This window comes from Bos javanicus, chromosome 3 (genome assembly GCF_032452875.1).
Source record: "Bos javanicus breed banteng chromosome 3, ARS-OSU_banteng_1.0, whole genome shotgun sequence".
Lineage (NCBI taxonomy): Eukaryota > Metazoa > Chordata > Mammalia > Artiodactyla > Bovidae > Bos > Bos javanicus.
In genome coordinates this window covers 95,034,181-95,052,233 of record NC_083870.1, presented here as the reverse complement: position 1 = coordinate 95,052,233, position 18,053 = coordinate 95,034,181, and the positions used below count along the sequence as shown (strand labels likewise).

The window sequence follows — 18,053 nt, the reverse complement described above, 5'->3', positions numbered from 1 at the left end:
TGGAATTCTGCAGGCCAGAATACTGGTGTGGGTAGCCTTTCCCTTCTCCAGGAGATCTTCCCAACCCAGGGATCAAACCCAGGTCTCCCACATTGCAGGCAGATTCTTTACCAGCTGAGCCACCAGGGAAGCTTTAAGACAACTTAATATCAAAATAAAGGTAACTTGAACAATTTTTATTATGAACCTACAATTGCATACATTTATCCATTATTTTCCCTTAATTATCACAATCAAACATTAAGTCAAAGCAGTGTTTTGCAGTTTGCACTGTACAAGTCTTTCACTTCCTTGGTTAAATTTATTCCTAAGCATTTTATTCTTTTTGATGGTAGTATAAATGTACTTGTTTTTATTATTATTATTATTTTTGTTTATTTTTTGATTGTACCATACAGCATATGGGATCTTACTTCCCCAACCAGAGATTGAACCCATGCCCCCAACATTGGAAGCAGGGAGTTCTAATCACTAGACTGCCAAAGAAGTCCTTGGAATTGTTTTCTTAATTTCCTTTCTGAATTGTTTACTGCTAGTGTATAAAGGAGAAGGAAATGGCAACCCACTCCAGTGTTCTTGCCTGGAGAATCCCAGGGACAGTGGAACCTGATGGGCTGCCGTCTCTGGGATCGCACAGAGTTGGACACGACTGAAGCGACTTAGCAGCAGTGTATAAAAATGCAGCTATGTGTTGATTTTGTATTCTGCAACTTTGCTAAATTTGTCTATCAGCTCTAAGAATGTTTTCATGGAATCTTTAGGGTTTTCTACATATAAAAAGTTCATAATAGTATGGAGGGTCCTCAAAAAATTAAAAATAAAACTGCCATATGATCCATCAATCCCACTTCTCGGTGTTTATCCAAAAGAATTGATATTGGGTTATCAAAGAACCCATGTACCAGAGATCTGCTATTCCACTATGTGCTTATAGTTAATGACACTATAACACACACTTAAAATCTTGTTAAGGGGGCAGATCTCATGTTATTTACCACAATATATTTTTTTTAAATCATGTTATCTACAAACACATTATTTTACTTCTCCCTTTCTAATCTGAATGTTGTTTCTTCTTCTTGTACTAACTGCTCTGGTTAGAACTTCCAGTATCATGCTGAAAAGAAGATGGAAAAGCAGGCATCCTCATTGTGCTCCTGATCACAGGGTAAAAGCTTTTAGTCTTTCACTATTAAGTACGATGCTAGCTGTGGGTTTTTCACATGTAACCTTTATTACGTGGAGGAAGTTCCCTTCTATTTCTAGTTTGCTAAGTATTTTCATCATGAAAGAGTGCTGAATTTTGTCAGTGCATTTTCTGCATCAAGATTATCAAGATTTTCTCCCTTCATTCTATTAAAGTGCTATATTGACTGACTTTCATATGATGAACCATCCTGGCAACTATTTCATTGTCTTTTCCTGGAAATAAACTGAAAAGCCAGGAACTACAAAGCATCCTTTTTCAGTCAAATTGAACCTTTGACTGGAAAAATATGGTCAGCTTACCTATACCATATCATGAAAAGATCTGTTGCTTTTCAATCCATAGTTTAGTAAAATAGTAGCAGTATGTTACCTTCAACCATACACATTCCACCCATCTGTTATTTGGCCTACTTAGCAAACTGGAGCCTTAAGGGCTACAGTCCATGGGGATGCAAAAGAGTCAGACACAACTGAACAACTAAACAACAGCAAAGCAAACTTCTCATTGGCAGAAACCAATACAACATTGTAATTGTTGTTGTTTAGTTATTGAGTCGTGTCCGACTCTTTTGCGACCACGTGGACTATAGCCTACCAGGCTCCTCTGTCCATGGGATGTCCCAGGAAACAATATTGGAGTGGGTTGCCATATCCCTCTCCAGAGGATTTTCCCAACCCAGGAACTGAACCCGTGTATCCTGCATTGGCAAGCAAATTCTTTACCACTGAACCACAAGGGAACACCATAAAGTAATTATCCTTCAATTTTTTAAAAATACAAATATTGCTCTAGGGGTTGTCTACTGATCATTAATGCAGACTATGCAGAGAATTATCTACACCAGGATTTGCAATTGCTTAACCTCTAAATGGAAGATAGTAGGAACAAGAATTTCTACTATGAAGTTGGAGGAAGGGATAATTTTGGCACATGTGTATAGAGATAATACTTATCCAGTCTGAATTTCAAGTATTCAGTGTAATTATTAGGCCATATGTCTCAGCCTCTAGTTGAGAAAATGTAACTCTAGTCGGAGCACCTATATGAACATTAGACTTGATGTGGTACTGCTGAGGGAAAGCAGTTGTGGGGGTTAAGAACATCTAATATGATCTGTTTTGCTTAAAGCTCCTAGTTCATGGTCTATAGGAGTATTATACAAATATGGTTTATACTGTATTATCTATGTGATTCAGCAGAAGACTCAAGGTTAACATACTAACATATTCTTTCAAACAACTGCTGATATGTTATTATACTAGGCACTTCTGATACAGAGATGAACAAACAAAACAACTTTTCTGCCCTCCTGGACCTTAATCTTCAAATAGAGGAAAAAAAAGAAAGAAATTATAACACAATGGTTAAATACAAAAATGTATTTGATGCACTAAGCTGACTATCAGACAAAAAATTATTCACATAAACTATACTTACTATCATTATTATCAGGCAGAAACAAGTACAAAGAGAAATATACTGAGGAAATAAAAAGTAAAAAAACATGGCTGTTCATTCATTACTTATTTAGATATCTCTTGCATTCATTTAGATATTGATCCATTTAGACATCTCTGGTACATCTTTATGCCTAGATACTGGGAATAATAAAATAAGAAACTATAGTCCCTGACATTGAGAAGTCAGTCCAGCGGGAAAAAAAGACAGCAACAATCCATTGTAATAAGTGTATCTCTACTGTAATAAGTACATCAAGAGGGAACAAACACTATTGCTATGGGATCAGTGATATATAAGAGAGACATAATCAGAAAAGTCAATAAAAGTCATGTCTGAATTATTTCATAAGAAACTAAGAAAAAGCTGAGGAAGACACAAGTGACACCTAAACTAAATCAAAGGAGCCAGTCAAGCAACTGCAAAGAGCACTCCTATCTCAAGACTCCTGTACTTGTTGCCTCCACCTGGAACATCTCCACAGATAATCATATGGCTCACTTTTTATTTCATTCAGATCTCTGATCAAATGTAACATCCTCAGAGAGGCCTTTCCGACTTACGGCGCTCTTACCTAATCTGTTCTGTTGTTCTTCCCAGCTCTTATCACTGTCTTACATCTCAGTGTACTCAGTGCTTAGTTGCTCAGTCATGTCCAACTCTTTGCAACCCCATGGACTGTAGCCCTCCAGGCTTCTCTGTCATGGAATTTTCCAGGCAAGAATACTGGAGTGGGTTGCTGTGTCCTTCTCCAGGGATATACATGTGCATGCTTTTCCCCAAATATAAGGAATAAGAAAAAGGGTCCATTCTCAACACTTCTATCCAACACTGTATTAGAGATTCTAGCCAGGGAAATTACACAAGAACAATAAATAAATAAAAGACATCAGATTGGAAAAAGAAGAAGTAAAACTATCGCTATTCACAGATAACGTGCTCTAGTATTAAAAACAATCCCAAGCTATCTACTAAAAAACTATTAGAACTAACAGCTGAGTTCAAGAAAGTTCCATGTTTATGGATTCAGAAGGGTTAACACTGTTAAAACAGCAACATTCCCACTAATCATAAAGTCAACTCAATCTCTATGAGAATTCCAAAACAGTTCTTTGTAGAAACTAGCAAGCGGATTCTAAAAACATCACTGCTATTTATTCAATGATTCTTACATTGCAACAATGTGTATACATCATACATAAGAAAAAGGAAGTCAGAGAGTTTAAATAACTTGTCTTGGTCACCCATGACAAGAGAGCGTAAGTGGCAGAGGGAGAATTCAAATCCAATTTGGTCTTGTACTTAGTGCCTTTCCCATTATCTGAATTGTGATACTCATTATTTTACATACTATTTTAGAAAGGATCAAAGATTTTTTGAGCCTATCCTTGAAACCCCTGCCTAATGTCTTGTGCTCTAGGTTAAAAATTCTTGCTTTATTACAGACAGAAAGCAGAGAATAAATTCTAAGAAAACAGATATGATATCCCACAATGTGGACCCAATGCACCAAAATACTGTTTAACTTGGATCAAATACTCCTATGATTTTATGTTGTCCTTTTAATTACAGTTTAAAATGTCACCCATAGTATCAACCTTGAGCACTGTAAAACAATGAAAAATTTAAGAACTAAATTACCACCAAAAAATTCCATTATAATCACAGGATACTCCACAGCACCCAAGTGCCTTTCTTTCTTCTATTATCCTGCATCACAGTACTCATCACCCAAGAGTCAATGTTTATCTCCCTGGAAGACTAAAAGGTACTTCAGTGCATGAATCTAGGTCTTAGTCTCTTTGTATGTCCAAGGCCTAACATAGCGGGGACACAGGAGGCATTCAACAAATGTCTTCTGAAATAAAAGAGGTGGAATGGCAATAAGGGAAGCACCTTTAGTGCATGTAATCTTCATATTTTTAATATATGCATAATGATATAACTATGTTGTACCTAGTGAATATAAGATGGGAATGAAGTTACCAATAATCCCTGGTATCAGTGATTTATGAAAATTCTAATAAAGTGTAACATTTCATAAAAATTAACAGCCCTATAATAAAATCTAGCTGTTTTAAGTATTTGGGTAGAGATGGCAGTAGTAATAGTTATTGTTGTTATTAATAGCTACCACCATTTAAACTAATCCCAGACATTTATAACCACTATTTCACATACTCATCACAACAAATCCTACAGATTAAGTTTATTCACCATTTTATAAGCTAAAAAAGAAAGAGACTAATAAACTTGTTACAGAGTCAAACAAAAGACTTAAAACCTAAGACATTCTGATTGCAAAGTCCAAGATCTCCCAGTATTTCACCCTAGCCCTCGACAATGTTCAAATCTGGAGCGTCAGAAATCCCTACACATAGCAGTTCTTTAAGTTTTTCTTAATAAATAGTCTGTTTTTTAGGGAAAATCTTCTCTGATATACAGTATGATCTTCAGTAATAAGATACTGAAGGAATTCCAAGTCCAAATTACCACATTCAAGAGAATATTAGCTTAAAAGTAAATACTGGCATGACGTACACTAACCTAGATAAGCTTAGGTTTCGTAAGTAATAAATTCCTAGAGGTTGCAAAATGTAAAACTACATTCTATCATGTTTACAAAAACCCTTCACTATAACTTGGTACAATCACTTTCTAGAGATGTGGTCCATTTAACAAAAAGTTGATTTTTACATAAGATGTTGCAGCCTAGAACATATGTTCAGTTATAACCAAGGAACGGCACTATAAATAGTTCTGTCAGAGCTATTTTGCACTCAGAAATACAGACTCATTCAATTTATGAGTTGTTTACACTGCCTAAGTTATAACATTGGCTCTACCACTTAGCACTAGCTTAATCTTGAACAAGTTACTTCACCTCTGTGCCTAAGTTTTCTCTTTATAAAACAGGAATAATAAGGATGATCTGTTTATCAGGTTTTAAGGATTACTGAAAAATCATACCTGACAAATCATAAGTGTTAAATAAGTATTAGATATTACAAGAGTCACAAAGAGTCGGACATGACAGAGTGAATGAACTGAACTATTATCCCCAAATTGACCTCTTTCTCTGTTCGCTTGCTCTCTCTCTCTCTCTCTCTCTCTCACACACACACACACACAAACGCACACACACAAATTCCACTCTGAATAATTTGTTCCTTTTACATAACAAGAGAGGAATGTAATATCGTGTGAATGTTCATTTTTATCCCTAAAATTTGCCTGAAATATTGTCAATGGCTGTTTACAGGAAGCAGCATATAGCAAATGTGCTTTAGATCAGATGTGCCCAGATTTGAATCTCAAGTCTACCACTTACAACACAACCTGAGTAAATAATACAGAAGACTAATTTCTACTTGTAGAAAGGTTGTGAATATTAAATGAAATAATATATGTAAATCATCTAAAAGTGCATACTAGCTTATTAGGAGTTTAAGCAACATCAGTCTTCTTCCTTCTCAATGGCAGCATTAAGAATGTTTTCCTTCCAAGGTCTTAGCATTAATATTTAGCCCACTAGACAGAATTGTTCACCAATTGAAGTAAAACCACAATAAGAAAGGCAGTGAAATCACACGTAAAATTAAGTTCACAATTTTCAATTGTTTTATCATTTAAGTTTTTTAAGTTCAGTATCCATGCACAATTAGGCATTCAGGGCTCGTGGCAGATTTAGGAATTAAAGTATAAAGATAAACCATTCCCTCTGTCCCTGTCCCAAGAACACATATACTTCTCTAACTCCCAAATGACTGAGTGGATCACTAACTTTAAAAAGTATATTTCAATCAGTGACTCTCAAAATTGAAGCAATTTCATCCCCCAGGAAATATCTGGCAATGTCTGGAAATATTTTTGATTGCCCCAGCTGGGAACAGTGCTACCAGCATCTTGTGGATAAGGATGCAAAACATCCCACAATGCAGAAGACAGGCTCCCCTCCACACCATGGAATTAACAGGCCCAAAATGTCAACAGTGCCAACGCTGAGAAACCATGATCTTTAAAAAACCAAAGTATTATAATATAGAAGCCTTCTCCCCAAAAGTATGTTCTTGGCCAAATTTTCATGGAAGACATAACAAGAAATAAGCAGCTTGATTATCTCAGATGGGAAACTCCTGGTACTGCTAAATACCCATTACGAAATTCCCAGTCTAAAGAGGAAGTGAGGCTTACCTTTCTTTGCATAGTTGTGCTTTTAAGTTTTTAAAAGAGCTCCAACCTTTTTTTTTTTTTAACTGAACTGTAGCTGGTGTAGAATATTATATCAGTTAAGGTGAACAATATACTGATTCACAATTTTTAAAGGTTACACTCCATTTACAGAATATTGGCTATATTACCCATGTTATATATTCTTGTAGCGTATTTTATATTAATACATAATAGTTTGTTCCTCTTAATCCCCTACAACTATATTGCCTTTCCCCCTTTCCTCTCCTCACTGGTGACCACTAGTTTCATTTTTACATCTGTGACTCTGCTTCTTTTATATTTACCGTGCTGTGCTTAGTCACTCAGTTGTGTCCATTTCTCTGCGACCCCATGGACTGTAGCCCCCCAGGCTCCTCTGTCCATGGGGATTTAATAGTTTGTTATATTTTCTATATATTTACTAGTTTGTTTACTATATATATTTACTAGTTTGGTAAATTTTTTTAGATTCCACGTGTAAATGCTATCACATAGTATTTGTTTTTCTCTTATTTCTCTTGGCATAATACTCAAGTCCATCCATCTTTCTACAAATAGCAAAATGTCATTTTTTTTTAGGGCTGAGTAGCATTTCCATTATTGGAGAAGGAAATGGCAACCCACTCCAGTGTTCTTGCCTGGAGAATCCCAGAGACGGGGGAGCCTAGTGGGCTGCTGTCTATGCGGTCGCACAGAGTCGGACACAACTGAAGTGACTTAGCAGCAGCAGCAGCAGCATTTCCATTGTATTAACATATACACATATACACCACATCTTCTTAATCCATTCACCTGTTGATGGACAATTAGGTTGCTTCTGTATCTTGACAACTGTAAATAATGCTACTATTAACACTGGGTGCATGTATCTTTCAAAATTAGTATTTTGTTTTGTTTTTTTGGCTATATGCACAGGAGTGGAATTGCTGGGTCACATGGTAGTGTTATTTTTAGTTTTTTGTGAGACCTCCATACTATTTTCCACCATGGCGACATCAATTTACATCCTCACCAACAGTGTACAAGGGTTCCCTTTTCTCCACATCCTCACCATTCGTTTGTGTTCTTCTTAAAGACAGTCATTTTGACAGTTGAGTGATCTCATTATAATTCTGATTTCCCTTTCCCTTATGATTAGCAATACTGAGCATCTTTTCATGTGCCTATTGGCCAGATGCATGTCCTTCTTGAAAAACGTCTATTCAGTTCTTCTGCCTATTTTTTAATCAGGTTGTTTGGTTTTCAGACGTTGAGTTGTATAAGCTGTCTAAATATTTGTATATTAACACCTTATCAGTCATTATTTGCCTTTTCACACTCAGTAGGCTTTTTGTTTTTTGTTGATGTTTTTCTTTGCTGTGCAAAAGCTTTTACATTAATTAGGTCCATTTGTTTATTTTTGCTTTTATTTCCTTTGCTTTAGGAGATGGATTTCTAAAAAGCATTGCTATGATTTATGTCAAAGAGTGTTCTGCCTATGTTTTCCTCTAGGTGCCTATGGTTTTAGGTCTTACATATAGGTCTTTAATCCCATATGTATTTAACCACTTTGAGTTTTTGTATATGATGTTAGAGAATGTTCTAGTTTCATTCTTTTACATGTAGCTGTCCAGTTTTCCCAGCACCATTTATTGAAAGGGTTGTCTTTATCCACTGTATATTCTTGCCTCCTTTGTCACAGATCAATTGACCATAAATGCACAGGTTTATTTCTGGGCTCTCTATTCTGTGCCATTGATCTGTGTGCCTGTTTTTGTGCCAGTACCATACTGTTTTGATTACTGTAGCTCTGCAGTACCAACCACTATTTCTTAATTAAACAGGTGATTTGTTAAAGTATTATTTATATTACAAACCTTCTTATACCTCACTTCTATCTTACTTTCATACAAAGTATTAAAAAGCTCACATTTTTGTGATACAGCAGCACAGTACATGAGGCCAACTTTCAACAGATATCATTATTATATACCAGATTAACAACAATCAAAATCCGATAATATACTATGTTGATGGGGGAAAAGCACAAACACTGTTGCTAGTATAAACTTTCTGAATGTGAATTAGCAGTATCTATCCAAATTAAAAATATCTCTTAGCCCTAAATTATACCTACTAAAAATTAATGCACATACACACTTACATGCAGAGTACATCATGTGAAACACAGGGCTGGAAGAAGCACAAACTGGAATCAAGATTGCCAGGAGAAATATCAATAACCCTCAGATATGCAGATGACACCACCCTTATGGCACAAAGTGAAGAACTAAAGAGCCTCTTGATGAAAGTGAAAGAGGAGAGTGAAAAAGTTGGCTTAAAGCTCAGCATTCAGAAAACTAAGATCATGGCATCCAGTCCCATCACTTCGTGGCAAATAGATGGGGTAACTGTGGAAACAGTGGCTGACTTTATTTTTCTGGGCTCCAAAATCAATGCAGATGGTGACTGCAGCCATGAAACTAAAAGATGCTTACTCCTTGGAAGGAAAGTTATGACCAAACTAGACAGCATATTAAAAAGCAGAGACATTACTTTGCCAACAAAGGTCTGTCTAGTCAAGGCTACTCCAGTAGTTATGTATGGATGTGAGAGTTGGACTCTAAAGAAAGCTGAGCACCGAAGAACTGTTGCTTTTGAACTGTGGTTTTGGAGAAGAGTCTTGAAAGTCCCTTGGACTGCAAGGAGATCCAACCAGTCCATCCTAAAGGAGATCAGTCCTGGGTGTTCATTGGAAGGACTGATGCTGAAGCTGAAACTCCAATACTTTGGCCACCTGATGCAAAGAGCTGACTCATTGGAAAAGACCCTGATGTTGGGAAAGACTGAGGGCAGGAGAAGGGGATGACAGGGGATGAGATGGCTGGATGGCATCACCGACTCAATGGACATAGGTTTGGGTGGACACCACAAGTAGGTGATGGACAGGGAGGCCTGGCGTGCTGCGGTTCATGGGGTTGCAAAGACTCGGACACGACTGAGCGACTGAACTGAACACGTGTATGAAGATGTGTAAAACAATATTCCCTGCAGCACTGTCTGTATTATAATAACAAAAGGTTAGAAACAATACAGAAGTCCATCATTAAGTGGCTAGTTAAGGAAAGTGAAAGTGAAGTCACTCAGTCATGTCCAACTCTTTGCAACCCCATGGACTTCAGCCTACCAGGCTCCTCCGTCCATGGGGTTTTCCAGGCAAGAATACTGGAGTGGGTTGCCATTTCCTTCTCCAGGAGATCTTCCCAACCCAGGGATTGAACCCGTGTCTCCCGCATTGTAGGCAGATGCTTTACCATCTGAGCCACCAGGGTATACTCATATCAAGGAATACTCTCAAATTTTGGAAATAATGAGGGAATCTGTATGTGCTTATATAGAACAATCTCCTAGATAAATTAAGCTAAAAATAATAATAAGCCACAAAATATGCAGCTTATTCAAAAGAAATATACATATACACTATATATCATGTATCTTAGACATGGGTGTAGAACACACAAACACATACACATTTGCATACATATCACACAGTATTGGGGCTTCCCAGGTGGTGCTAGTGGTAAAGAACCCGCCTGTCAGTGCAGGAGATGTAAGAGATACGGGTTCGAATCTTGGGTTGGGAAGATCCCCAGGAGGAGGGCACGGCAATCCACTCCAGTATTCTTGGATGGAGAATCCCACGGACAAAAGAACCTGGCAGGCTAAAGTCCATGGGGTCACAAAGATTTGGACACGACTGAAGCAACTTAGCACACACTATTGCTGGAAACACACACAAGGAACAGCAGGAGAGGGCCAAGAGCATGATGGAGCTTTTCACTGGTATGTGTGAGGGGTTTTTTTGTTTCCTGCACTGGGCCTTAGTTGCATCATGCGAGATCTTTTGTTGTGGTGCAAAGACTCTCTAGTTGCAGCACTTGGGCTCCAGAGCACGTAGGCTTCAATGGTTGTGGTGCACAGGCACATGGACTCCAGAGCACACAGGCTCGACAGCTGCAGCCCATGAGCTTAGCAGCTTTACAACATGTGTTTTCTCAGTTCCCAGACCAGGGATTGAACCCACATTCCCAGCACTGCAAGGCAGATTCTTAACCACTGGACCACCAAGGAAGTCCCTGAGTTGTTTTTTTTTAAACAGAACTTTATTCTGGTTCTTTCATTTACTGACTATAATACATAAGTCACAAATTATGAGCCTTGGTATTCTCCAGCTTGAAATAATGATAATAACAGCCTTGCTTATTAGTTATTATGAAGATCAAATGAGAGCATAAATTGCTTCATAAATTATAAAGCAACATACAAAATTATAAATTAGTCTTCTAACTGAATTCTCCAAACCAACTATAATAATAATAATTATCATTCTTCTAGTCAATTTCTCTAAACCCGAAGATGGGAATGTTTAAGACAGAATGTAAATGCAGATGCTATCTTAGAACACACATTTTTACTTCATATTTAGCTATTTTTTAATTAAACTATAGTTGTAATTAATATTATATATAATACAGGTATCAATGTAAAAGGGTAAATTTTCAAAAACATTATCATATAGAAATGTTAAATCAGCTGATTACAGAAGAAATTCATGCTTACTATTGAAAATAAGTAAAAATTATAACCATGCTATCATAAATTTTGGGTTTTTTTTCTTCCAGTCTTTTTTCTATGTATGCTTAAGTAGATTTATCTAAATAAAATGTTTCTACTTTACTGTAAAACAGCATTCACATTACAACATCCCTCAGATTAAAAGCTCCTAATAAACGTAATTTTTAATGAAGATAATTATATTTTATCTTGGTGATGAGAGTTCAACTACTTTAAAATGAAATTCCTATATATGCGTTTACCTAATGAACTCTGTCTGAATTAATTTTTCATTTATTTCCACCAATTCTCCAAATTATTCAGATCTCGATCAATGGATATTTTCCCTCCCCTCCCTCCCTCCCTCCCTTCCTCTCCCACTCTTTCTCTCTCTCAAGACATCTTCCTAATTTTGGCTTCCACAGCTCCAATTTTAGATTTATTAAATCTAAAATTCACAAAACAAATAAGCATATAACTGTTTATAATTCTTTGAAGAGCAAGTGCTGTGCTTAGTCGCTCAGTCGTGTCCTACTCTCTGCAACCCCATGGATTCTACCCCTCCAGGATCCTCTGTCCATGGGGATTCTCCAGGCAAGAATACTGGAGTAGGTCACCATGCCCTTTGAAGAGCAACTAAAACACCCTAAACTGAGACCTTAAATTAGACTATTAGTGAAAGGGAAATCAGAACTATGATTTGTTATTAAATAAAGATGCTCAATCTTTTTCTACAACATTTAGTCTGTTATTATTGTTCTGTCTACAAACAGTGAAAACAAAAAAATACACTCAGGTTATTCCTAGGAGACACTCTATTGGACAAGCCAACTGTTCCTAATTAATTTTAACTATGACAGCTCCTCCCAAATGCTGAACATTCCAAGCCATTTTTGAAAACTGTTAGATATTGCCCAGGGAAGCAAAGATTTTCTGAGTATATTGGACAAAAGTATCATTATTGTGCCTTTCCCATAGTAGGAACTCAAATAATAAGTCATACTGAATAAATACTTATTTTCTGTTTCTGAGAACATGTTGTAATTTTCACACTCTACCTTATAATTTACCATCATGACTGTTATACCAGACCACAAAGGGGATACACATATTAATACCTTTGCCTACTTTTTAAATGAAATTGAAAATAAATACCCAAAACTGAAATTATGGGAGATTTTTTTTCCCCTCCAATTTTCAAATTTTCTATAATGCAGTTATATCACTCTTGCAATCTTAAAAAAGCATTAAAAAGTATCCTCATAGCTTATTGTTTCTGACTATATATTAAGACTGTTTTAAGTCCCATTCTAAATGCTCTTTTTAGTATTAAAAAAAAAATCCTTGCTAAAGTAAAACAAGAAAACTTCAGCATAGAGCTGAACTGACAGAGTATTATTTAAAATACTCCCATTATGCCATCTTTCAACAAAATAAAACCTTTCTCATCATCAAAAGCACTACTTGTGTATCCACAGTTGTATTATCAAGATACCATGAAAGGTAACTAGAGATTCAGAGGCAAAGGACATTGCTTCCATACTTTTGAAGTTTAGTACCTAACTAGGAAAACAAGGCAAATACTGAAAAAGAAAATTAAAAAATACAAGGGAGCAATGGATATGCCAACCATCTAGTCTACAGAGAAGTATAGTAGACAGCTTTTGAAGTCCTACAGACTTTGGATCAAATCTTAGATCTTACTTACTAATTTATGTAAATTATTTCCCTCATTTGTAAAATGGAGTGTTAGGTTAAGTGAAGTAAAATACTTAGCATATAGTAACAAAGGGAAGTTAACAGTATTATTATTAGTAGAGATGCAGACTTAAAGAAGAAATGAGCAATCAGCAAAGTTTAAAAAGAGGAAGTATTATTATCTTTTGGTCATCTACTACCATAAGCAAAAATCACAAGATTTTTCTCATTCAAGTTTTACTTCTTATTGCCAGAAAGAAAATAGAACACCTGGTAAAGAAAACTGAAATCAGAAAACACGAAGGCTATAAAGCACTAATGTACCCTTAGGAAAGTCACCACTAGATCTCCAAATCACAGAATGTGATCTATAAAAAAATGTTCTTTGGAAAGGTCTTTAGATCAGCTAATTCAAACTCTCCAACTCTCTAGAATTAAGCTCCATGCTTTCTTCTGTCTCTGAGTGCCAAGAATTGTCATCTATCTTGTTCATAAGTATATCCTCAGCACCTAGAATAAATCCTAGTACATAATAAATGGTCAGTACATATTTGTTGGATGAATATTAAAGCTAAGAAAACTGAGGCCTGGAGATTTAACTCAATGACACACAGTTATCTCCCCGCAGAGCTGGGACTGAAACTAACATTTTACTATTCTAGCATTCTATCCTGTCTAGAAGCTAGACTATGATAATTTAGATAATTTATCTTGGTGGTTGGGGAATTGGAGGGTTTGCTGGCAGGCAGGCAGAAGAGGAACGAGAAAATTAACCTAGTTTTCAGGTATTTTTCCCAACTGTCAGTTTTGCTTAATTGATAGAGGCCAAAAATTCTACTCAAGACAATTCCAGCATAGAGCAGGGCACATAATAGGTACTCAACAAATACTGGCTGAATGACTCAATCTACTCCAAAACTATTATTATTTAATAACCAGGGGCAGAAACTAACTTCAGCATCTGTTTAATCTTTGTAACTGTCCCAGAGTTATTCAGAATTTTCAGTCATTCATAAGACAAATATTATTAATAACTTTCTTCCAGATATGCGCTGAGGGAGATGAAAGATGTCCCTGCCATGTAGGATCTCACCTGAGTATGCCTACGTCTGAGTGTGTTGTGAGGGGGTGATGGTGACATAAACAGATCAATAATGAATATGAAACCAGGTTGCACTGTTATCTCAGTTTATTTGCCTCAAGCAGTTAAAAATTCAATTTAAAAACACAAATCAGCCAAGTTTTAAAATAACAAGGAGGCACATTAGATATTTAAACACTTGGGAATGTTCTCTTTCCAGTGCCTTTACAATATATCTTATTGCTTCCTAATGTCTTAAAGGGCTTCCCTGGTGGCTCAACGATAAAGAACCTGCCTGTCACTGCAGGAGATGAAGGTTTGATTCCTGGGTGGGGAGGATCCTCTGGAGAAGGAAATGGCAACCTGCTCCATTTTTCTTGCCTGGGAAATCCCATAGACAGAGTAGTCTGGCCAGCTAACAATCCACGGGGTTGTAATACAGTGGGACACAACTTAGCGACCAAAAAACGTCTTAAAATCAAAATGTTCTAACTTGACTTATCTATATATTCAATATAAATGAACCATCAATGTTTGTTCTCTCATATGTGAAACACTGAACGATAATACTCCTGATTCAGTATTTACTCTGTGTACATGTTAATATTTAAATATATAACCACAAGAACACATTTAAATTATTTAACTGTCTGTAACACTGACAAGAGCCGGAAGAAAATATTCAGAGATGAATGACAGTAAATAGAAACTAAAAACATAGCCTTACCCAGGAAGAAAATAAAGTACGCACACAACTAAGAAGCAAATCTGTAGAAGTTCTCAGGAGAACAAAATCTTCAAGAGGGGAGAACTCTCGCTGGAATTGGCCAGCAGAGCGGAAGAGCAACAGCTTGCCAACAGGATCTTGTTTAATGCATATCACTAACCAGACTGTTAAAGACTGAACACCCATAAGTCAATGTTGCTATTCCTCAAGTTTGAGTTTCAGGAGGACCCTTCCAAAGAGATTCACTACCAAGACTAAATCACCACATTCTAAGTCTCCTTCCCCATTTATCTGCTTGTCAAAATAGGATAAGCAAGACTAAATACACTGGGAAGTAACAGACCTCGCACTTACGAAGCTGAAAATTCCTACAAGCTGAAGTTACTTATTTTACCTAAGGCACATGTTTCTGTGATTCCTGGTTACTGAGGGGAACATTTTCCACTCAAGTTTATCCTAGAATGCTAGGCAAAACACCCCCAAAGTCTCTTCCTCCTCAAACAGAAAACTTTCCAGCCCAAATGTATAACCTATCCCAATGTTTTGCCTCAGAAACCCTGAGATATCCAGGCCAAGAATACAAGGTGGCAGGGAGATACGACAGGGCAGGCAGGAAGGCTGGCGTGGGCCCCAACGGCAAAGTCCGTGGCCACCGGTTCTGGAGAGAACAGGCTGAGAAGGTGAGGTTAGGGTGAGATATGGTCTGAGAAGCGCCAAGGGACTAACAGGCGTACCACCTCTCTCCATCCAGGACATCACCGGAAGATTGTAATTGGTTTTCCCAACGGAGAGGGAGGAACAAGGTTCCCAGGATGATTGATGCTGAGCGGTTTTCTGGGAAGCACGAGGACTGACTCTGAAGGAAGCAGAAAGGCAAGACAGAACAGAGCACACAGGTTTCGGTGAAGGTTCCCCCAGGACGAGTGATCTCTTTGGTCCTTCCCAGCACCAAGACGGGCGGAACCATCACACCTGTGAAAGGATGTTTCCTTGCTATCCCCAAGGACAGCGATAGAGAGCCTACCCGGTAGGAGTGGTAGCAGAACTGAGGAGGGAAAGACTGAATCGAGGGATCTCACCCAGCAGGAAACCTGATCAGCAGAAGAGGCTGAAGCCAGGAAGGGGCTAGCGGGGTAAGAACGCGCTCGGGGAGGATGAGACTTATTTGGAAGACAGGCTGACTGGAGGAAACTGCTGGGAAAGGGAGGGCTTTCGTCGGACTCCAGTGGGAAAAGGCCGGTTTAGCGAGGAAAAAGCCTGGCTGGGAGGGGGCCCTGAGCGCCTGGCTCGGGAAGGTGACGCTGCCTGTCCCGAGGGTCCCGAGGGTGAGCCTCGTGCGGGGCGAGGGCTGACCCGGCGGTGAGACTGAACCGCACGAGCTCAACAGGAGCTCACCTGGGGTGCGTCTGGCCTGGAAGGAGGAAACTTCCCGGGTGGGTGAAGGCGGACAGGAGAGGGTCGGGCTCCCATCCGGCGGGACTGGGGCACGGAGGGGTCGGGAGGAGGGGGCGCCGCGTGGGGCGGGGCCGGGGCGCGAGTGGCGGAGGTACCGGCTCAGGATGGCGTCCTCCCGCAGTCACTCTCACAGACTCACATTCACAGGCGCGCGCGCGCGCTCTCAGTATCGGCCGCCCCGCCCGGGGCGGAGAGAAACTGCTCGGGTCGGTGAACTATAGGGCGGTGGGGGAGGGGGCCGGGGACACCGGCCGGCCGAGCCCGGCGGACCGGCGGGCGGCGTTACCTGTGTCAGGGAGAGCTGGGCCGCCGCAGCCATGGTGTTTCCATCATGCACGGGAGGGGAAGGAAGGACGGGCAGACGGGGGCTCGGGGCGGGGAGGAGGCGGAGGGAGCGGCCGGAGGCAAGGCCCGGGCGGGCTGGCGGGCGTCTCCCCTAACTTCGACAACTTCCCTCCTCTCGTCCACCCCGCCTCGCCTGGCCCCGCCCGCCCGGCACAGGCCTCGGAGACACCCAAATCCTGGCGCCGGAGTTTTTGCTGCTGGACCGGAGCCTGCCCCGGGGCCTCCTGAGAAAACCCGGCGCGGACAAGTAATTAAGGCGGACGGGCTGTGGAGGCAGAGGCAACTCCAGATTGTCCTGAGAACTTTAGCGGATCATCTACCCACGCTAAGCCTCTGCTTCTGAAAAATGGGAAGAACTATATCCAAAGTCCAAGTTGCTTGCGAGGATTAAATGAGATAATGATAGGAAATAATAACGGTACTTTTTATATGCCAGAATCTGTGTTGGACGCTTTTATTTTTAAATTGTGTAAATGAACTGAGACATAAATAAGTTGTACAAATGAAACTGAAACACAAATAAGTGTCATATGTAAGGGCCTACAACTGATCAGATAGCTGGTGGGTTAGAATCCAAGTGTGACTCCAAAACTTTTCATTTAACCATCTTCTATTAGGGTGAGCACCTGAAGAATTGATGCTTTCAAACTGTGGTGTTGGAGAAGACTCTTGAGAGTCCCTTGGACCCCAAGGAGATCAAACCAGTCAATCCCAGAGGAAATCAACCCTGAATATTCATTGGAAGGACTGATGCTGAAGCTGAAGCTCCAATAGGTTGGCCCCCTGACGTGAAGAACCCACTCATTAGAAAAGACCCTGATGCTGGGAAAGATTGAAGGCAGGAGGAGAAGGGGAGGACAGAGAAGATTTGATTGAATGGCATCACTGACTCAATGGACATGAGTTTGAGCAAACTCCAAGAGATGGTGATGGACAGGGAAGCCTGGCATGCTGCAGTCCATGAGGTCACAAAGAGTTAGACGTGACTGAGCTACTGAACAACAACATTAGGGGGTGATATCAAAAGAGAAGACTATCTTAAGTCAAAATCTAGGTAGGAGGGGAAATAAATACTCTCCAGGCTCACTGGCTGCCTGCCACACTTAGACCCCAGTTCAGTGAAAGAGCACTGGGGCCTCCTCAGGGGCTGCAGCACTCCTAACTCCCTTCTTAGTCCCTCTGGCAAACCCCTCCTGCTCTCTCTCAAGATACCACCGAAGTACTACCTCCTTTACAAAGTAACTCCTGACCTCCACAAGTCAGATTTACACACT

At 39.4% G+C, this 18,053-nt stretch overlaps 1 protein-coding gene across 9 annotated transcripts in view; it reads right to left on the bottom strand.

Annotated features, from left to right (window-relative positions):
- EPS15 (epidermal growth factor receptor pathway substrate 15) overlaps window positions 1–16,909 on the bottom strand; it is a 142,349-nt gene extending 125,440 nt beyond the window's left edge. For 3 of the 9 annotated variants that reach the window (XM_061412000.1, XM_061412008.1, XM_061412005.1), the window contains exon 1: window positions 16,721–16,905. In XM_061412000.1, the coding sequence (XP_061267984.1) occupies window positions 16,721–16,753 (33 nt within the window). In that variant the 5' untranslated portion in view covers window positions 16,754–16,905. Of the gene's footprint in view, window positions 1–16,374; window positions 16,528–16,720 lie in introns of those variants that run through there. The other 6 variants (XM_061412007.1, XM_061412001.1, XM_061412004.1 and 3 more) reach the window with 5 other exon arrangements.
- Between the last annotated feature and the right edge of the window lie 1,144 nt (window positions 16,910–18,053).